Source organism: Vidua chalybeata, chromosome 9 (genome assembly GCF_026979565.1).
Source record: "Vidua chalybeata isolate OUT-0048 chromosome 9, bVidCha1 merged haplotype, whole genome shotgun sequence".
Classification (NCBI taxonomy): Eukaryota; Metazoa; Chordata; class Aves; order Passeriformes; family Viduidae; genus Vidua; species Vidua chalybeata.
Window position 1 is genome coordinate 13,957,270 of NC_071538.1, and position 22,080 is coordinate 13,979,349.

Below are 22,080 nucleotides of genomic sequence, written 5' to 3' on the forward strand. Positions count from 1 at the left end.
CTCCCGGCACGCTGCGCGCCGGCCCCGCCGCGGGACGCCGGGGGCGCCGCCGCGCGGGCCGCGCTGGGAAGTGTAGTACCGGAGAGGGAGGCGGGGTCCCGCGGGGCATGTCGGGAGGTGCAGTCCCGCTCCCTCAGCCCGGCTGTGGGACCCCCTCAGCCCCGGCTGAGAGCCCGGGAGGCTCCGGCAGCCCGGCCGGGCTCTGCATCCGCCCTCGGCCTCTTCCAGGCGAACGGGCCCCGCGTTTCTGGGCAGCTAACGCAGATGCTCGGCTCTCCCTTGGCACATGAACACACGAGTAGGCAGGGCTGACATGGCCGCTGTCCTGTCACAGCACAGCCCAGCACCGAGACCTTCAGGCTCTGCTATTTCAAGGTAAAAGTTCTCCAGCTTCAATCCCGCTCTGTCTCTCCCTGCAGGAACAGAGCTGGGAACTGTGGGGCTCCCAGGGCTACAGCTTTAAGGTGCTTTTCTTGGGAATTCTCCCAGCCCACTTAGGTACTCTTGCTCAGAGAAATAACTAAAGTTAATTGGGGCCTTGAGATAAGAGGAGGGGGAGAAAGTCTCGAAGTCATACAGTGCATACAGAATTTATTTAAACAAACAAAAATGCAAGTGAAACAAGCAAGAAAAACCACTGTCCTTGGCAGGATGGCTGCAGTCTCCAGAGTGCCTTCAAAGTTCAATTGCTTGCCTAATGACTGCAACAAGAACCATATTCAAAGTCACCGTGTCTGAGTAGAACAATTAAAGAAACCAACAGGAATTTAATTTTCCTTAGGAGAAAATGTGGAGTCTAGTAAAGAATCCTAAATGAGGTGCAATGGCTTCCTCCACTGAGGCACATTCATCAGGAATTAGGAAACATTTTACAAAGGATGTTCCTGAAATTTTGCCTGCGGTTTACAAGGAATGATAAATGGGTGTCACTCTTTTTTTTTTTTTCCAGTTCAGCTGCACACTGTGAGGCCCAGGGAAGGAATTACCTGAGAAGGCTTTACACTCAAAATGAATACATAGATCTGCTATAGGCCTATGGCAAATGAGGTTATCCAAATTAAAGCGTCTAATTCTTTACCTTTTGAACTATTTCATATACAAGACTATTTTTCTAATTGCTTGCTACTACTATGGGAAAAAAATTAATTCTATTTAACAGGTAGAGAGGACCAAAATAAAGTGTTGATGTTTCTAAGGCCACAGAAAGTGTCACCACCAGAGCACAGGTAGGTACTAACACCTCATGCCCTTTGTGCTCAGATGACCACTCAGTTCATTAGGAGACTGAAACCAAAGAAAACTGTGCTTAGAGCTGGAGTTTCAGTCCAGGGGTGCATCAGCACTCAGGAAATGAGTCCCTGCCAGGAGAACACAGAGACATGGCAAGTAAGAAAACAGGCACAAAAGGCAAATGACTCACCCCGAGTTACCAGCAGGTCAGTGGTACAGCAGGAGACAGGAGCAGCTCTCCTAAGCATCAACCAAAGACATTTTTTGGCAGCAGCCAAAAATGCAACATTAAAACACTGGGAGCTCTGACAGGTCTTTGGTCTTACTGTAAAATTAGGAACTAATTTTCTGACCTTCCAGAACTCTAAATGGACATCTTTGGTAAAGGAACACTGGACAGCTTCATGGGAGAAGCAGGATGTTTTTCTGCAAGACTTGCTGAAAAGTTCTTGTGGCTTTTGTGATAGGATCAGAGCTGCTGTCAGAGCTGAAACCCAGCACTGTGACAAGCAAGAGAGAGGATTTACCTGAAGGCCTGCTCCAGGGTCTGCTTTTATTCTCCTCAAATCTACAGGCAAATTAAAAGAAAGAGAAAATTGACAACTCTACGTCACAAAAGTACTATGAAGTGGATAAAATCACTGGGTATGGCTGATTACTTGGGTGTTAATTAATGGTTTATAGACATAGGGCAACTGTAGCACATTTCACTTCATTCCCTGTGTAAAAAATTATTAATAAAGATATCAAAGTCGATGGCTGAGCAATTCTTTAGCCTTAAAAAAAATTTCACGCCTTCACCCTTCTTTTTTTTCCTCATCACGGTAGTAACTGAAGTTTTCAAAACCATTTCACAGTAGTAACCAAAGTAATTACTCAAAGTAATGCCCTTGTCTGATAACGATGTGTTTGGAACTTGACTTAGACTCCATTACTCTTTATGTAATCTCCAAAAGATCTGATGCCTCCAGGAGCCAGCTTGCAGTCATTGTAATAAATCCACAAACTTTGGAACAGAAGCCACAGGATCTCCAGGCAGGAGGTCGATTAGAAGTAGTACATTGTAGGAAAACCTACTTGGGAAGGAAGGTTTTCATTTGGACAGTGCCTTTGACAAATCGTGGCAACAATTACTTTGTGGAAGGGCAATTACAGGAGCATTACTTTAACACCTTATTTTCCAGTAGTTAATAGGGGTCATTAAAGGGGTAGTGAGGGTGTCCAGCATCTCTGGCTACTAGTTTTCCATCCACCTGTGAAATAAACAAGACAGACTCAAGTCAGAAAAATAAAATTCATTCTTACTCACAGTTTCAAATTCTCAATGATTTAGATTTCTAACACTTTGTATCCCAAAAATCTGGGAGTGCATTTTTCAGCTTAAACAAGAGCTCCTCCCTCTACTCCTAGGTCTTCTTAGCCTTTCTTGAAAGAAAAGACAGACTTCTGTAGCCTAGAGCAAGTCTCTCAAGCTGCAGAGACTTGAAGAATTAGACTAAGGATAGTTAAAAGCCTCATGCCTTGTAGCTGTTACTGAGTAAGTGCTGTAATATGCACACTTCAAAACACTTTATTGGAATTGGAGCCTTTGTCTGTTTCCATGACAAAGAATTGCTGGGCTGCCAATTTTAGAGATGGATAAGATGAAACACATTGAGAGGCTTGTTCAGGGTCATGTATTGAGGCATTAATAGTGTCACTGAACTCCTTTTAGGAACACTTCCACAGAAGACCAACTTGTCCATCTGTAAAATGGGAGCACTGAAACCAATATTCACAGATAACCAGAGGCTCAGGCTGGCCCAAAACCAGACATGGCCATGCAGAAGTCGCAGTTCCTACATCCCATCTCGAAGCATGGACAACTCACATTTCTGTTGTACCAAGTCCATTGCAACGCCCCCAACTTCCATGTAGCTGAGGCAAAACCTCATCTGTAACTTTTGGGGAAGTCTGGGTGCAGCACTGGCCCAGAACACACGCCTCCCCACGTGTCAGGCAAGCACCATCCAGCCAGAACTTCAGTTAAACAACTAATACCTCAATAAAAGTTATATTAGAGAAATCCTTGGTTTTTATACATATAAACGTGATGGTAGTGATCACTCAAAATGTTATGGGCACAGAGGAATTCACAGGGACTTCCAAACCAAGTAAGTGTCCCATTCGCTTTGAATATAAAACCTGCATTTCAAAGCGACTGGAATTCCTGCAATGAGCTGTTTAAATGAAAGGAGTCACCTGGGGGCACTGCAGAGCACAGAACGAAGATGTTACTGTGTAACATTTGACTAATGCGCCGAATAAAATAGACCTGCAAGGAAGCTGTCAGCTGAAGGCAATCCTTGAAACAGGACAGAAGTGTCACAGTAGCTTCAGGTTTCCTCAAGTTCTCTTGAAAGCCAACACTTTCCTGATGTTCCTAGAATTCATATTCTTCACTCTCCCCCCCAGTTCTGTCCCCCTGCATATTTGTGCACACAGAACAAGCAAGCATTCTTGTTCACAGCAGGCCAAGACAGCAGCTGCCAGAAGCAATGTTTCACATCACTGATTCCAGTCTACTCCAGGAATGTGAGAGAAGCGGAGGGATAAAATCAGCAATGAGCACACCTGCAGATCAATAGTAGCTAACTTTTTAAAAGAGATCATGATGTGCTCACTACATTCCTCCTCTCCTGGCCTGACAGTCATTTAAGTTTCACTTAAGTATATTCCACGGCCAATTACATGTTTCCAAAAGTTTGGATTTCAGATTGGTGCAAGGTAACTTCCAAACTCTATTCAGATAATGAACAGTTAAAAGTATAAAGCAACTTTAATTGTCTACATGCAATGTAATAGCCTCCCCTCAGGCTTTAAACATACACAACGAGGAAGAGAGTGGCACAATTTTAAGAACTTGTGGCTATAGATCAATGAAGTAAAGCCTAGAAGAACTGTCTCATCAGTTATGATAGCAGCTCTCTCGTCACTGTCATATCACACTTTGAAATCCAGACACTAAGTCAGATTCATAATGGAGATAGGCATGAAAGGTTAGACAGGACTTTTAATTCACAGTTGATAAAAATTCTTTCCAATAAGCCCAGAAGGAATGGGCAGGAGACAAAAGGTTCCATTAGAGATCTTAGAGCTACAGAGCTGTGATTTAACTCTACTCATCTTGCTTCTTCCTGTCTCATTATCTGACAATATGGCACTATCTTTGAAGCTCAGCTGCATCACATGCACCCTTTCTCAAGCTGGATAGGCTGCTGCTTTGAACTGTATTTCATCTCACCTTTGTGAATCCCTGTGATCTGATCAGGTCTCCCAGGTAACAAAAGCACATGAATTATCCCTGGCTCATTCAAGCCAGGCTACATTTAAATGTATTTTGCAGTTTCATTAACAAAACAACTTTGTTTGCAGCATGAGTAGCAAAACACTTGAAAGAAACATATTGTCAGCAGCAGGCGTGCATGTCACTACCCCATTCACACAGTTCAGCAGCTAAGCTTGTTTGGTATACAGACTCCTAATCCATAACCACAGAGAGAATTTTGGCTGCAGGGATGTGAGGGTTTATATTTATGCACACATACAGTTAAAAGGATGGCCTTGAAGCTCATGTAAGCATGACAAACAGTGAAAGCTGTAACACATACCTACCCTTGATATGAGACAATCATTCCCCACACATTCACAGCTTCTTTTCTAACTTGGGCTGGTCACTGATATACTCAAGTATTCAAAAAACCCACAATGATAAATCCTGGAGAAAAGCTTTCCCCAAGGAATTACTACAGCCAGCAACCACTACTGAAGGATAATTTACAGGCAAAGCACTGAGGAGGCCAGGCTATGCCTGACAGCTCCCAAATTTGCTGAGATTTCCTGTATCTGTACAGTGTACTGTATGGCAGAGAAGGGATAAATCACTTCAGATTCATTATAGCACAACTTGTTACAGCAACTTGTTACAGTTGCCGTATCCTGGCCAGTGATGCACCAGGGAATGGCAATGGCTTTCTGTTGTAAAGTCAGAAGCAGGACAAGAAGAAATGAGAAACACTATAAAGACAGGAGATAACAAGGCATTGACTATCTTTTTTGCAATGAGGGAAAAGGAACAAGTTTAGGTCCTTTAACGTAATAAAGGAAAGACCAAGAGGACTTCAATGCTTACAGGGCAGCAGCTTCTCTAAAAACAAACTGGCATCTGCTAGCACATGAGGTAAGGCTTCATGTGACACAGTAAATCACTGATGCTAAAACATGCAGCTAATGGATTTGGGAAGAAAAATAGAACAGCCTAATCCAAACTCCTTACATTGGAGAAAGGTCATTACAACAGATTCTGAAAAGGGGGACATGCAGCAGAGGGCAGAGGGGAGGGGACCAATTTCCTGATGTGACTTCCACCATGGGTGGGGAGAAGCAGCAGCACCCTGAGTCTTCACTGATCTTAGAGGTTGATGGTACAAAGTAGAAAGTGACAGCTGGCACAAGGAGTACTTGTGGAGGAATGCCATGGAGCTTAGCCTGCTTGGACTTGAGAAGAACAAATCAGCAGGAGCTTGGTGAGCTTTGAAGATGGGACTCTGACTTAAAGACCCATGGGAGTCAGTAATGAGAGCTCAAGAGAGAGTCACCCATGTTGAAAACAGAGGACAAAAATTTTCAACAAGCTGCCTTTTCTGTACCCAGCTTTTGAAAAATTCTTTCCTCTTGGATACCCTAAGAAGATACAGTAGTTCTGATGGGAACACTAAAGAAACAAAACTGTAAAAATCCCAAGTGGTGGCCATATGCACATATTGAAAACTATTGGAAACACAAGAAATTTACCGTGATCATTGGTACAATGTAACGCCAGTTCTTATTCAGGCTTCCAATGTGGCTCATCTCCTCTTCTGTAAGGCTGAAGTCAAATACCTGAGAACAAAAGCCAGAGGCTTTACTCAATAACCATAAGTTGCCATCAGTTTGTTTTCTGCTAATAAATATGAAATTGCAATGAAACTCCTAACAAACACCAAAGCAAAGGCTTAAAGTCTGAGCTGTTCACATACCTGCCAGCTCTAAGCTTACACTGGTACTGCATAGTGCTCTGCCACAAGTCAGTGTTTTCAAATAATTTCTGAAGTCTCTACTTCAGAGCAGAAGTGAACCACACTTACTCCTTCAGCATCACTAGAATGGCAGTTTGCTGGAGAAGTAGTCACCAGCCCTCACTTGCAGAATAGAGAAACTAGTACTCGTAAATAAGAGTCACTGAGCATAATTAGAAGACTCTCTATTTCAATAAATTTGTGTCTCAAAAAAAATTAAGTACAGATTTTTCATTTAGACCTCTACAAAGTACATTCTTTGCCTTCTGATAACAAGACTGTGTATGTACACATTGCACACACACACCGAGTTGCTTGAAACACATGCTTTGTTTTCAAAAAGCATCTTTACCCTCCCTCCCCAGCATGTGCATACATTGATGAACAAGTATGAACCAAGTGCCTCAGCTTGCTGCTCTGCAAGTTGTAGGACTCTATAGCAATTACTCACATGAAAAGGGCATTTCTGAAACTCCTCTATTCCATTTCAGCTTACCTGCAGATTCTGCTGAATGCGAGCAGGAGTGACACTCTTGGGAATGACAACCACTTTACGCTGCACTTGCCATCTGCAAGAGGAGGTGAGAGACTTTGTCTGTATAGTCCAAGGACAATAAGTATTTATTTTGGTTGAGGAGTAATCTCTGGCAGCAGAGATGCCACTTCTGTGAAATAAAAATCTCCACAGGAGTGACACAGCCCTGTATTGTATTAGGTCCTGGTACATCCAAGCTCAAGCAAGACAGTAACAACTGAATTAATCAGAGAGGGGAGGATGTTCATGCCTTGGAACAAGCACCCGGGTTTCAACTGTTTCAAGCTAAAAGCCCAAGAAACAATCAGAAAAACATACTTAGGCATTTCAAGCAAGTTCTAACCTGACAACCACTCAGAAACTAAATGAAAACCCAGATCCCTGAAATGCCTGTCTAGAGGCTTGAGCAAAAAATCTTGAACACATTCAGCTCTCTGGGTAACCTGCTACTGCCCAAGACTGTAGTGAAACTGATGGATACAAAGCCAGTCAAGAAAAATTAGGATCAAAATCCAGTCTTAGTTTACAAGGTGCTGATCACATTCTGGGTATCACTCACTCATCTTGTTTCTTAATATCCAGTACCTGGCTATATAAAACAAAACAGCAAACAGTACTTCAGTGCAAAGGAGGCAAGTCTTTTCCTCAGCCCTCCTTCCTGGGAGTGCACCTGAGCGCAGCAGCAAGCATTAGAGGCTTCAAGGAACCAGCCAGATGCAAATTCAGTGGGCAGCACTCACATGTGGTACACTGCTGCCTTAATTGTCCTACTGCTATATCCCAGCAGAAAATGTACTGTCCAGACATGGCAACAGTCCATGTGAACTATCTCAGACATGGATCCAGGCCCTGAATGGACTCCTCTGATCTAGCCTACCTGCCCTAAGGCAGGACCAACTCTCCCAGTTTTGTAAAACAAGCACCAAGTGGGGTTTGCTTTTGGGACTCCCTGTGATTTTACCCACCCCCCCCCCCCCCCGACACCCTTTAAGTGGATTCCTTCTAGGTTGTATGTTTTACTTGACTGAAGGCTGGGTCCCAAACACCACCCCTCTCACAATTATTCTGTACCTGAGGATGATCTGTGCAGGTGACTTGCTGTATTTTTCTGCAATTTTTTTGACCCCAGGCTCCTCTAGCAGCACAGGCTCATCTGGGTGTTTCCACATGCGATCTGGAGAGCCAAGGGGACTGTAGGCAGTGACCACCAGTCCTCGTTTCTGGCAGTGAGCAATCAGCTCGTTCTGAGCTAGGTAAGGATGGCATTCCACCTATTAAAATGACCCAAAATGAGTGGCTACAGAACAGATATCAACATACAATTAAACAAACAAGAAGTCAAGCACAAAAGAACCAAACATATCACAGGAGTTCATTCCAGATTCCAGAAAACCTTATGAGGATAAGGGTTTAAGTTAACCTTAGTAACTCAAATCACTACCAGGAGAAAGAAGTGTCTGGTAGGCTAATCTTATAGGAAACAAAGAACAGATCACCTAAGCTTGGTGCTGGACTTTCCCTTGGTACCAAACAGATCATCCAACAAGCAAGAAACTTCTATGCACTAGGGATCCAAGTTACACCCTCACAATCTTTCCTTTTTACAGATAAAAGTGTTCCTTACATGGAAGATGAACTCTTCCAAAGACCTGTTCATCTAAGCAAGTATAAATGCCCATGGAACATGGATGTAGGCCTCCTTTTCAATCTGCCTTGAAAAATAGCCTCTGTGTGCCTGCTCCTGCAGAACTGGCTATATTCTTCCCTACAAATAAATAGCTGCACCTCTTGTGCTACACACATGACATTGGTTTGCAAATTCTTCATTCTTATGGACAAATAGGAAAGGTGTTTATCTCCTTTGTCCACCTTACCTGGAGCACAGCTGGCTTCACAGTAGCCACACTTAATACATCATCGATCTGACGACTGTTGAAGTTTGACAGCCCAATGGCCTTCACAAGACCTTTTTCCACCAGTTTCTCCATTGCCTTCCAGGTATCCTTATAATCAATGTAGTCGTAACGCATCGTGTTATCGGCATTCTTTGGGAAGAGATTGTCCCCTCGTCTACAGCATCAAAGGTGAAGTGTAAGTACATGCACCAAATTATTTTAGTTCTTCACTCAAAGAAACCTTCCTCACAGTAGTCTTAAAAGTTTCTACATAGTCTGAAGGACAGAGTACAAACTGAATGAATCTGTCTGTTCAATTCCATTACATGACTTAACCTATAAGCAGTTGTTACACAAGGCAGTCTTTCCTACTTCAAGTTGTTACACAGCACTTTGAAGTGCTCACCTATACAGCAGTGACTACACAGAACTGAAAAACCACTGTACACACAGCAGCAGCTCTTTGCACACCCCATAAAACAGCTGATTTAGGGAGCAGTAACTCAGAGGGCGGCTTGGAGTTGCTACCAAAGGGATCTGGGTTTAAGAGCTATCTAGGAGAAACCATATTCAAAAGACACTGGCCTTTCTACTCCCTCTGGATTCTGTAGCTGTGTCACTACTTAGTATAAGCAGATTCTCCCAGAAGTCCTAACATTTACATGTTGTTTACAGGCTAGGTATGTTTCCTTCCAATTAGTCATACCAATACATTAAAACAAAAAACAAACAAACAAACAAAAAAAAAAAAAAAAAAAAACAAAACAAAAAAAAAAAAAAAAAAAAAAAAAAAAAAAAAAAAAAAAAAACCACCCACCCAAACTACCCACCTCCACAGCCAAAGGGGTGAGATCTATGACTGGTGTATGAGCAGTCCATGCTGGGAAGGGTACCAGCAATCCCCCTGGGAGAACCCTGCTCCATAATCACCACAGGACTCTGCTAGTTCAGCAATGAGACTCTTACACTGCTCTAGCTAAGCAGTGAACGGTGTGAGAAATGGCAGTACTTAGGGACAAGGGGAGATGGTTCTTCATGTCACTTAAATTAGAACCAAAAACAACCCTGAAAGCCTTACGAGCTCACAACTTGGAAGAGCAGCTTCTTATGTCAAGAGTACTGTATTAAGTGAGAGTCATTTTTAAGACCTAAAGGCACTGTGATTTTCATCTGGAAATCTGTTGATTTTCTGTAAATAACATTCCTTAGCTTAGCCTCCCAATGCAACAGACATTATAAATAAGCATACATTAAAACAGTTATGTAGAAATAATGGAAAACTGCAGAGTATACTGTTTCCAATGAGAAAAGAAATGAAACTGCTTTATTAGACTGTCAGTTTTGTCAACAGTGTCACAATATATAAATTTAAATATTAGTACTATGCAAACGTACATTATTATTTGTGTTATGTGTCATTATCAAAGCAATGTTTGATGGGGTGTTTTTTTTTTCAAGCAAATGAAAAGCAAACCTGTTGCACAACAGGGGGAATTTTTACCAGCTCTTCCTCCAGACCAGTTCTAGTTAAAAACACTTCCTCATTCTGTTATGCTGAAGAATATATTTATACTTTGAGCATCTTTAATCTTATCATTAGTGTATGACATTTGTAAAATTCAGTTCATGTGACTAGAAGGGGAAAAACATTCTCAGATTTGCCGAACAGAGGCCCCTTAAACTGAAAGGCAGGTCCCAGACATGGCAACAGTCCATGTGAACTATCTCAGACATGGATCCAGGCCCTGAATGGACCTCTCTGATCTACTCTACCTGTCCTAAGGCAGGACCAACTCTACCAACAAACCTTTGGCAAGGAGATTTATTCCTCCCGCCTTTTTGCTGATTGTAGTTGGGTGGGGAAACAACTACTTCCACATCTTCAAGGAAATAGAGTATGGAACTGTGCTTCTCATGGGATTGTAGGATAAGTGCATTTAACACTTAACTGGAAAACTTTCTTGTCTCTTATTTCCTCAAATCATAAAATTACTGCAATTTGTGTCATAAGAAGTCAATTCACTTCGACCTCACACAGATACCACCATGATACTGCATGTGCTTGTCCACTCCAGTTAATAACTACATGTGAAAAGTGTTGTCTTTATGAAGCACTTAATTCCCATTTTACACATCAGTACAACTGAGGCACAAAGCAGTTCTGGTATTTCCTCAAGGTTACCAGGTAGGCCAATGGCAGAACCAAGAACAGCTGCTACACCTCTCCAGTGCCTAGATGAAGACACTAGACTGTTTCAAACTTTAAACACCAAAAAACACCTTGCAGGCAGCATAACCAGGAAGAAATTCACAGCTCAGAAAGAACATCCTCAGGATATACCATGAGCCACTTATGTAAAACTGGTGTTTCTGCATTCTGCGCCCTTTGCATCTAGAACTTACTCAAAGGCATGAGGCCAGTGCATGAGGTACAGGTCCAGGTAATCCAGTTTCAGATCTCCAAGTGTTTTCCTCAGTGCTGGCTCTACATCTTCTGGGTGGTGCTTGGTATTCCAGAGCTTTGATGTTACAAACAGGTCCTCCCTTTTAATAACCTTCAAGAAAGGAAGGAGAGTATAATATACTGGAGCAAGTTCAGAAAGAGAATTGCAACAATTCCCCAATTAGTTTTAAAACAAAGAGAACAACTGAAGTTTTGTAGTTTGTTACGTTTTGGTTTTTTTTTTTTTTTTTAAGGTAACACATGGAACCTACAAATTAAACCTTTCAAAAATATACTGGATGGAGAAGAGCCAGAGAAATATACACAGTGGCAAGTCTTAAAGTACATCAAATACTTTATCAATTACAAGTTTTGAAAAACAAAAAAATTATTTCCACATACTCACTCTTCCAAATCTTCCAATTCAAGGGTTAAAGCCATTACTAAGTGTGATGTGACCAAAAGAAAGATTACTCAACTTATTCATATGTAAATTTTCAAATTTCCATTTAACAATTCACATATTCCAGGCTCAACGAGCTAACTTACTTTACTCTCACGTGCTATAAACCCAGATTGCTTCCTGTGGAAAGAGTGTGGGAAAATAATCAGAAGATTCCCCAAATCTCTGCATTAGTGTTTCTAGGCTGTGAGAGGAACACAGTAAGAACTGAGGCCCTGTACCCTGTATTGGAAGGGTAAGAACCAGAAATAAAACAATGGTTTATAAATAAAACACTGGTTATCTAGAAAGTATAAAATAGAAAAGGGAGATCACATTGGGCAAAACGAAGCACAGAATTCCATCAGAAAGGACACTTCTCACTGTCTCATATCTGACAAAACTTCACTCAAGTCTATTTGGAAGAAATTGAATGATTAATTTTTTGAATTTTGAATTATTAATTTTCATTTCTCTCTTCCAACCATTCAATTATTTCTATGTTTCACACAAGGATGTTGTGTTTAAAAGGAAGATATTTAAAAATTCTTTTTAAAATAATTCCGATTCAAATTCTAGTTCTAAGTTCGCTAGCTAATATGAACTGAACAAAAATGCTTGCCATTGTTACCACATCTAATAGGGAGGAATCCCTGGGGCAAGCTGAAAACAGCCTCTCAAGCACATAACAAAGAGATTGCCCTAAAGCCAAGGCAAGAGCAGCAGGAGAGCAAGAACAGGAAAACTTCCTTTCCATGGGCTATGAAGCTGTACAGGTTATCCTTTTGGCCCCTTTAGGGAATAAATTAAAGATTCCACCTCAGCTCATACATAGGAATGCCTCTCACATTGCATTATACTTAGGCCTCAAACTCTCAGGTGCAGACGCTGGAGTCACATTTATGAAACTTTCACGTGCAATCACTGTTTAAAAAAAATTAAAATTCACCACATTTACTCACTCATATTTTATCTATAACCAAAAAACCTACAGTTGATATTTTATCAATAAGAAAAAAACCTAAATTTGCTGTGGCTATCCCCCATTGCATGCTAGACCGGAAAGTCAAGGTAACTTTTCATATAAATCACGACAAATATTTTACATTATAACTAATGATTCTGGAAACCCCAAAGTATCCAAACTGGGATACTTTGTAAGGGGAAAAGGAATAAAACCACCACGACCACAGGCATTTTCTGTACATTCCATGCAAATATCCCTGACAATCTTTCTTCTCCATTACAGCCAGGAGGGTTCTCAGAGGAGAGAAAGCCCTCTTTCATGCCTTCTCCTGATAAATAGCAAACAGCTGGGGTAGACCAGCAGGAAAAACCACAACTGTTACCTTCACAAGGGCCAGCTGTAAGTTTTGGCACAACACACAGTCAGCAGGGCAGTTCCTGTGCTTTTACCTTGCTGGGCCCAACACACTCCTGGAAGGCCTCCCCGATCTCGGCTTCATTGCTGTAGGCGGCTGCGCAGTCGATGTGGCGATAGCCCACGCTGAGGGCGTGTTTCACTGCCTCCTTCACCTGCAACCACAAACACACTGCCCATGCAGCCACTGAAAAGGGATGTGGCACGGGAGAAAAGTTAAAAAACACTACAAGACTTAGAGAGGAACACCCCCCAGAAAAACCACAGACCTGTATAAGGTCATGCGATTCAAACGCAAGGATCTGGAGTCTCAGTGGAACAGTCCTTAGGGGGGAAGAGCAAACTGCTGGCAGGCACTTCAAGAGGAACAAGAAAATGGATAGTGCACACAGAGCCAGCATGCAAGAATGCACCAGGTAGAACAAATCCCTACTCTTCACTACAGTTGTTACACTTTTCTTAAATATAGAATGAACTCTAAGAAGCAGTTTTCAAATAAGTCATGGCTTAGGAAGACAACTTTTCTGGCCTAAGTGACAAATCAACACCAGTCAAACCTGGAATATATTTCGCCTTGCTCAGTAAAGAAAGAGCCTGGCTTCTAACTCCAGAATCACCAGAGTTTGTGTTTGGTTCAGCCACTCACACTTAATCACCAAGACAATGCCCTTCTATGGAACATTCTTCTTTCTTGTCTCATAATTGCACAACAGCAAAAGTCATACTGCTGGGATACTCCTGATGATGCTCACAACTTTACATTTTGCTTTCAACATTGCTGACAATGAAGGTGTTGCCAACAGCAACACAACTCTTGCTTCATATTGTCACACAAAAGCCAGAATGATTTTTGGAAACCAAGGCACTTTACTTCAAATCTGTATCTGCTTTTGAAAGCTCTAATGAAGCACAAGCACCAAATGTCTTCACATGTGGGCCTCAGATATGGATCAAGTCTAGAAACCAGAAAAAAACACAGAATGGCATCTTTGTGAGTACTCCTAAAGAGCTTTTTAAAAAAAGATTTTCTATAAATGATTGTGCAAGAATGAAGAATTACTACAGTTGCCAGTGAAATCATCATCTCCCATAAGGCTGATGGCCATTTAGTAAAATCTGTTGCATTTAACTTCCAGTGGACAGTTAGCACACATTCTCTCTTGCATCTGTCCTTCTGAAGTACTACAGAAAGAATAATACACCCCATCTGCACAGGGATTTCTATACACTGCACCCCACTAACTTGTCTTTCAAGACTGTGGGAGACTGTAAATTACTCTGCATATAAGGTTTGATGCAATAGGGCCATAAATGTTAAGTGAAATCACACCTCTTGTCATGAGATTAAAAAATATGTCCACAAAGGCTAGAGGGCTACTTTGATTAACAACTTAATCAAAGTAGCTGTAAATTTGAAAATGTTGGTACTTTGATTAACAACTTAATCAAAGTACCAGCATTTTCAAATTTAAAGCTGACAAAATTAGTAATATCAAGCAAAGACGTGTACAGTCCTGCTTTCAGATGCTACAAAAAGGCAATGGAGAATGAAATGAGACCTCTCTCCTACTGGTGGATTTGATTTGTTTTTCTTGTCAAGAAGTGCAGTAAAAGCAGACACAGGATATTCTGACTACATTCTTTGGCATTTTGAGAGGAAAACTGGAGTGTAGCTCAGTTTCCCTTAGCCAGGATGACAAAGCACTTCTGTTACAGCAGTGAAGTCTTCCTTTCTCTAGCAAGATGGTACTTACAGTCCTTGTTTCCCCTGACAAAGATATTTTTCAGGTCACTATAAAATCAAGAGCAGGGTAATTCTGAAATCACTTGAGACATAGTAAGGACTTTTAAGACTCAGTTTCTATCCTCCAAAAAGGTGAAATTTGTGGAGAGGAACAGAAAAATAGCAATGTTCTGTGTCTGGAATCCCCTATTTCCTATATCAGAATAATACTCTTTTTAATCAAACAGGCACAAAGTTTACCATAAATGAAAGTAGGTATCACTCACAGAAAAACAGAGATAAAGCACTCCAAACATGTCTCTGCAAAGCGATCAAGAGGCTGTATTTTTTTATCAGCATGTTTTGAGAAATTTCAAGCACTGAAGAACTGGGACTGATTATTTTCCTCAGCTCCAAACATTATTTAAATTATCTGTATTTGTGTAAGCTATTCCCAGCCTACTAAGACATTTCAATGTGAACGGAGAGCTCCTGTTCCACACAAAAGGCAAATAATCAAGAAGAAACATGAAAAAAGGAATTTTTGGAGGGGAAAAATAACATAAGTTTTTAAAAAGTACTTTTTTTAAGAAGAAGTTCTGTATTTTTGAGATTAACTTCAGAGTGGTACATGCATTTCATGGTAGGGGATAGAGAACAAAAACACAACAGAGACAGCTGAAGATTCATATGCCTGTGGGTATTTGTTGTTGTGAAGTACAAATAGCCAAAGGATCCTTCAAACTTTCCATATATTCTTTAGTTGAGCCTGTCAATACTGCTATGAAAGGAGCAATTAGTGAGTTTACTTTGCATTAGGCAAGTTGAGTCACACAGCTTAAGTGTGACTCACCAATACATCCCCACAGAACTAAAAAGTTAGGTCTTACTAAAAGTACCTCTGAATGGATCTTGAGACATCTTCCAGTCTATCCTCAAGGCCCACAGCTGGGCAGAGTAAACCCAGACCACTCCTACACACATATGTCACAGCCCTTCTTGTGACAGGCAGTCTTTTCCAATGCTTTGAAATCTTTATGTTAAAAGTCTTTTACATGACTCACAAAGATGACCCTGATGCCACATCCCATTCCTCCCAGACATGAAATTCACAGCTTGCCCTTTGTGAGAGCTTTTCCCACATCTGCAAAGTGCACAGCTCCTCTCACACCTCTCTTGACCACATAACTGCAGGTGTTTCCCCCTTTGATCACAACTCACCTTTCCCAAACCTTGCATCACTGTTGCTGCTGTCTCATCAGCTGTTTCATGCCTTTCTTCAAATGGTTTGCCCCAAAACAGACAGAGCTATTGCAGTTGGAGCCTCATTCTCCTTCACTTTATAGCAAAGTCCAAGGAACTACACTCCCATTTAAACATCCCAGTAAGGGACTTGGCCTTGCCACCCACCCTCTTTTGAAGATGGATGAACACAGTATCAGTGGCAGATTCAGAAACAATCTGTAAGTCTCCATTAAACATAATATTCATTACTAGATTTCCAATTCTTGTGAGAGTTTGCCTCTCACAAGGTTAAAAAAATAACAAGCCATCCATCTTTATACTTCCAGGCAACACACAGTTCAAGTGACCCAGAAGCCTCTTGTGCACAGCCCCAAGCCATTATGAAGAGATTTCCACTCTTAACAGTTCGATACTACTGGGAAAGAAAAGGCTTTGACCAGCCATCCCTGCTTCCTGCAAAGCTGACACACTTTAGCAGTCCTTTTGCTGAGAGGAAGTAGGAAAAAACCAAATAATCAGTGCACATGATGTTCAGATGCACTATGACCAGAACCTAAGTGTTGCTATATCACAGTTTCTAAATATTGCACTAAAATTGGCTGAAAAGGAACTCACACCACAAGAATGCTAATTTATAAGGAGGTGTTCCCTAAAATAAAGGGGTTTGCCTCTAATCCTTCAAATGTTGAATTTAAATCCCTTCCTTAACAGCAGTGAATTTTTTTGTGCCCATAACCAGGATTCTCTATATTGTCTAACAAACTTCAAGAACTCAACATTCTCCCCTGAAGCTGCAATGCTGTCACAAGACACCCTGTCTGGCTGGTTTTCTGAGGTGCACTTCTCTTCAGCTTTTCCAAGGTTTCACACAGAAATACAAGCCCTGTGCCTCCCTGTCCCACAGAACCAGCCTCTGCCACTACAGGTTAGGCTGCTCATCAGGTGGGGATCAATCCTCCAGGTTGAAAGCATGGCTCACTTGAGAGAAGAGAACAAAGAATTAAATGCAGCTGCAATATCAAAAAGCCATGGTACTGATATTCCTGATGCTCCTGTCTGAATGGATTTCTCTTTGAACTCATTCATGCTGCCAGTTCATAAACTTCAGTACTGTGCTCTCTTCCATTCAACAGCCCTCCATCATATTCCTATGGAAACATGCAAAACAAATTTCTCTTCTAGCATTTGATTATGCAAAATACAAAACATCCTATTATTTTATATGGTGTCAATCCTATAAAATCCTGTAGTCTTTCAACATGGAATCAGAGTCAATTCTTTTTCCCCTATTAATATCTAGGAAACTGGGTCTGCTATGACACCTTTGTAGTGGACTGCTAAGATCTGTCTACATGGTCAAAGCTTGTTTATAGTCAGGGACAGTAACAGCAGTAATAAAGAAATTACTCAAGCTTGGCAAGGGAAAGAATTACAATCTGCAAAATATTTACCCAAAATAATTTAAAAGCCATCCATTTCCACACTTGCTTCTAATGCAACCCTTGAACAAAAGAGCTGTTGATAAATAGCCTCTACTTGGGAAACAGCTAAACCAAATTTAATCAATGCAAATTCTTCTACTTCTCTGGGTTTTTAGCCCCTAGTCTTTAATTGATAATAGTAGTTATTATCCCTGAACTACATCATGTCTTTTTAAGGGTAAATCATATGGACACTGCCAAATTGCTGTAATGCCCCTGAATTTTCAAAAGTGGTAAGCAGAAATTCATTAATTCCATAGGAGCAGCTTCTGTAACTCTGGCCCTTTTCACTGCACTTCCTAGATTTTGCCTTCAATACATTCTACAAGGAAGCCTTTGAAGACAGCAGATATTCCAAAGAAGTGATTCCCAATGACAGCCAGAGAAGATGGCTGAATCCTGTGTGGAGTTCAGCTGCCAGCAGCACTGCTGATTATGGCAAAATCCAACTGAATTATGCACAAACAGGATCTGTCCTGGTTCCTTTCTAAGGCCACACATTTCTCAGAACAATTAGTTCACAGAATAAACAACACATTCATATTTTGTTTGTTTAGTTTCAGACATTTGCTTTAGACAAAGCATATTTAACTGTTTTGAGTGCACAGAAATTAATCCATTAAGTTTGTGCATGTTAACAAACTTAATTCAGCTGTCATTTGATCTGCACATTCACCCTTTTCCTCATTTAAGAGGCTGAGCTCTCACACCAACTCAGCTTCCACATTAGAACAACTATTCCAAACAGATACCCCTGTCCTGACAGTTGTTTGGACAGGAAAACCCACAGTAAAATGGCTCTGAATAGATTTAATTTTCATAGCTTGTTTCCCACCTTTTCCTCTAGCTGGCACAAGAGAATTGCATGTCTTGAGAAGAGTTTTTACTTTCTCTCTCAGTCATGAGCACGATGTCATCCAACATACCCCAAAAAACATCAAAAAGCTCACACATGAGTAGCAGTGAGACATCCATTTACTGCACAGACATGCATAATCCAGAGAGGCTGTGGATGCCTCATCTCTGGAAATGTTCAAGGCCAGGGTGGATTGACCTCTGAACAATCTGGTCTAGTGGAAGGGTCACCCTTCCCACAGCAGGGAATTGGAACTAGATGGTCTTTAAGGTCTCTTCCAACCCAAACCATTATGTGATTCCACAATTCTTTGAATACCAGCTAGGAATTCCACCAAGCAGTGGACATTACCTTTCACAGGAAATACATACATTTTTTTTCCCAAAAAATGTATCTTTTAACTAAATGAAAGAGATATGAAAAGACAGACAAAGGGGAGAAGCATTAAAATAGCAGGCACACCATGGAGCACACAAACATTCCCACAGACTGTTTGTAGTAACACACAGAATTGTTTCCAAGTGTGGTGTTTGCCAATTCACTGCATTCAGAAGCAGAGTGAATGTCTAATGATACATGAGTCTTCTTATTCAGAAAGCAGGCTGACCCAAGCAAGTTCTTTGTTTTCCTGCTAACCATTGGCTGGCTGCTGGAACAGGACTTATTACAAGAACAACTTGAGTTTCTGCCTCCCAAAATAATGCTTTCTGCTGAGTCATCAGCCTAAGCCAGAGGGGTGTCTGGTCAGACCAGCAGCCTGAGGACTTGCCAGTGGAAGAGTCCAACACCATATTATAGAAATACCATTCACTGACTTCTTCTGGGTTTATGTCCCAGAGCACCACTGCCCGAGGCCAGGGCTAACAAGTCTGAAGGGATCTTCCTTTCTGGAAGGATCTGCTGTCTTTGTGCCTTAGGCCTTAGTCAGGAGAACATCCACATACATACATTCAACTTCAGTGGACTCAAGACTAGAACAGCTCAAGCAAAGGATCCAGACCTCAGATCTGGGACCTTCAAAAAAAGTGCACAAACACACATACTAATTGAGAGCACAATACCCTATTTTTCCCTGCTTACTTGGCCACGGTCACTTTTCCAAGTTCCCAGTCCCACGAGAGGCATCTTCTGCCCAGTGTGCAGTGCAACAAAGTCACATGTTGCAGGCATTTTTACCTAAAGAATAAAAAGAACAAACAGTTTTGCAGCAATTTTTTAAGTTGCAACAATTTACCTTTTCTGCTCATAATGGCAAAGTTTTTTCATCAACAGAGGAAGGGATTACAGTGTGTCCCAACATCCTCACAATCTATGTTTCTGCTCAGTTAAAAAGAAACTGCATTCAGGATGATCTCCAAAGCTGGCTAGCTGGTTTCAATTACTTCCCAAGCTCTGCTGCATCCAAAATCATGAATGTTATTTGTTTAAAAACAAAAAGCAACAAAAATAACCAAGAGTGGAGGAATGCAATGTTAGTTACATCTGACTATGTAGGAGGAATGGATGTTTTCAGAGTTGAGCATCCACATAGCATACTATCCCAAAATAGGTCTGCCTTCTCAGTGTTGTCATTTTCCTCACATAATTATGTCCCAGCTGATGGATGTGTTCATATAGAGTTTATGCTTTCAATTTCTTGTTTAGCTTCTCAAGCCAAACTTTCATAGATTTAACAGCAGACACCAAATGGCACACTTATTTTTCAGAGGGACGTAGAAGAGCTGTTGGAGTGATCGTGACCTGAAGGCCATTGTACACCAAGAATCCCTGTAACAGTTAACCTGAGTAGGTCCAGGCTTATGTTGTGCTGCACTTCATGCCCAGCCTTGTGCTGTGGGATGCACAAGCTGCAGGATAAGCTCAGCAGCAACCTGTAACAGGAGTCTGCAGGTAGCTCACACTTTCTACCTGCAATTATGCTACCCATGCATGCTTGCCTTTATCTAAAAAAGCAGGAAGTTCTCCTGCGAGCATTCTTTCTGTCTGACAGCAGAAGTGATGAATAGAGGTGTTTTCTTGTAAAAGAATCCCTAGCAGTTCAAATGACCAAACCAGGGTAACCCCTGCTATGGACAGGGTCTGCACACTGTGCTGTGTGAGATCTGCTCAATGCTGCACAAGTTGGGGCTCTCAGCACCTGAAGAGATGCACAACTATCAACACTCTCCTCTTTCTTTAAAGGGTTAGCTCTATAAAGCATCATTTGATATAATACCTTAGAGTCTGAGTGCTATTCTTATCAGGATTGTAATGGGCCAGCATCTCCTGGTGCAAGACAATCATTACACTGCACTAATAGCCCTGGATTTGCACTGAGCTAAGTCCAGCTATAGGTGCTGAAGAAAATCACTGCTGAACCAAACTGCAGGTGTACATCTGTTTTATTGGGGTAGGAGGTCAGAGAAGACAGGGTGATGGTGCCAACACTATTCTCTTCTACTCTGAGCTTCCATAGCCATTTTGTAGCCAGCTACATGCAAGTGGGTGCTGTTTAACAGAATTTACTTGCCTAAATAAAGACATATTCTTGCATCAAGCAACACATCTAAAAATGTAAAGCTTTTTTATTCACTTTGGCCTATAATACAAGTAAATTACCAACTGTATGCTTTACACAACCATGTTATGCAATCATCTTAAAGGTAAGAGTTCAGCCCAGAAGACAAGGTACACATTTAATCAATAACTAGCATCAGCACATTTTTAAGAACCATCTTGCTTCATGTAGCATTGCACATTAACACTGCAGAGAGATTTGAACTATAGCCTCTGGAAGAATGGAACACATCAGAATAGCAGACATTGGGAAAAAAACGTTAATTAATACTTTACACTCAGATTCTTCCTTAAAATAGGGGATTTAGGAGAATCACATTTATTATGCTAGCCATAATTATTCAGTTCATTAAAAAGCTGAAAGCCTCTTCTTAGAAGGGCAGAGATAAAAACAAACATAAAAGTAAATTAATTCTGGACAAGTAAGATATGGTTACGGTTTAAAATCACCAACCTACTGCCACATTCACATGAAAGGATTAAAGCTCAGAGCAATTCAAGGACGGTGTAAGGCTGGGAGGATGCATCAATAGCCACAATAATGCAAACTACCCCGGTTCATCAACCCACAGCTACGGCTCGTTTTTAACCTAAAGCAACGAGTCTTTCAGCAGTAAAACAACCATAGCTATACATGCTCTTAGTATGCAAATAGGTACAGATTGGCAATGCTTAAGTCGCTGTAAGCCGCACAGATCGGGGGTAACCCCTCTGCATTTTGGCTGCCCTGGAGAGGCCAAGTGCGCCCACCTGCCCCTTATCGGGGCGGCGCAGGGCGGGCCCGCCCGGCGCGGGGGGCGGTGGAGGGGTGATAAGGTGGCCCCGCAGCCCCCGCAGCGCTCTCGCACTCACCGCCGGTACCGACCGCTGCTACCGCCGTTATTGAGGCTGCTGCTCCTGCTGCTGCCCGGCCCTTCCGCTTCCGCCGGGAACGCGCCCCGGGCCGCGGGACGGGGCAGCGCGGGTGCCCGTGACGGGTTCAAATGTGAAAGTCCATCCGTGGGCGTTTAGCGGGGCTGAGCTGCCCTCACGGCTCTGTGCCTGGCGGGGCTCCCCGGCACCGACCCGCTCGCCGTAACTCATCGGGCCCCCGGCACCGACCCGCTCCTGTTACTCATCGGGTTTGCCCCGCTGGTCTCCTGGGCCAGCCCGGCCCGGTTCCCGTCGGGAAGCTCAGGCAGCCCAGCCTCGCCTCTC

At 42.0% G+C, this 22,080-nt stretch overlaps 1 protein-coding gene and 1 long non-coding RNA gene across 5 annotated transcripts; one reads left to right on the forward strand and one right to left on the reverse strand.

The window, feature by feature from the left end:
- The first annotated feature begins 72 nt into the window (after window positions 1-72).
- LOC128791923 (uncharacterized) lies at window positions 73-1,014 on the forward strand. Its single transcript, XR_008432226.1, has 2 exons — window positions 73-375; window positions 950-1,014. It is a non-coding gene; the product is annotated as an uncharacterized LOC128791923 (long non-coding RNA).
- Window positions 575-21,835, reverse strand: AKR1A1 (aldo-keto reductase family 1 member A1). 4 transcript variants are annotated; one of them, XM_053949854.1, is made up of 9 exons: window positions 21,736-21,835; window positions 19,408-19,503; window positions 13,058-13,177; window positions 11,160-11,311; window positions 8,736-8,931; window positions 7,933-8,132; window positions 6,823-6,895; window positions 6,064-6,150; window positions 575-2,483 (listed from the first exon to the last, which is right to left on the reverse strand). In XM_053949854.1, the coding sequence occupies exons 2-9, from the start codon at window positions 19,495-19,497 to the stop codon at window positions 2,418-2,420; spliced, it is 984 nt and encodes a 327-aa protein (XP_053805829.1). In that variant the 5' UTR covers window positions 19,498-19,503; window positions 21,736-21,835; the 3' UTR covers window positions 575-2,417. The 4 variants fall into 4 exon arrangements, with proteins under 4 accessions (XP_053805829.1, XP_053805831.1, XP_053805830.1 ...); XM_053949856.1 differs by lacking the exon at window positions 21,736-21,835 and adding an exon at window positions 21,634-21,705; XM_053949855.1 differs by lacking the exon at window positions 21,736-21,835 and adding an exon at window positions 21,338-21,615.
- Between the last annotated feature and the right edge of the window lie 245 nt (window positions 21,836-22,080).

Excerpts from the sequence above, each read along its gene's own strand:
- AKR1A1 (XM_053949854.1), bottom strand. The coding sequence starts at position 19,497 with ATGCCTGCAACATGTGACTTTGTTGCACTGCACACTGGGCAGAAGATG. Across the intron at positions 11,312-13,057 it reads AGTGTGTTGGGCCCAGCAAG|GTTATTAAAAGGGAGGACCT; the intron begins GTAAAAGCACAG and ends CCTTTCTTGAAG. Across the intron at positions 8,133-8,735 it reads TGAAGCCAGCTGTGCTCCAG|GTGGAATGCCATCCTTACCT; the intron begins GTAAGGTGGACA and ends TCATTTTAATAG.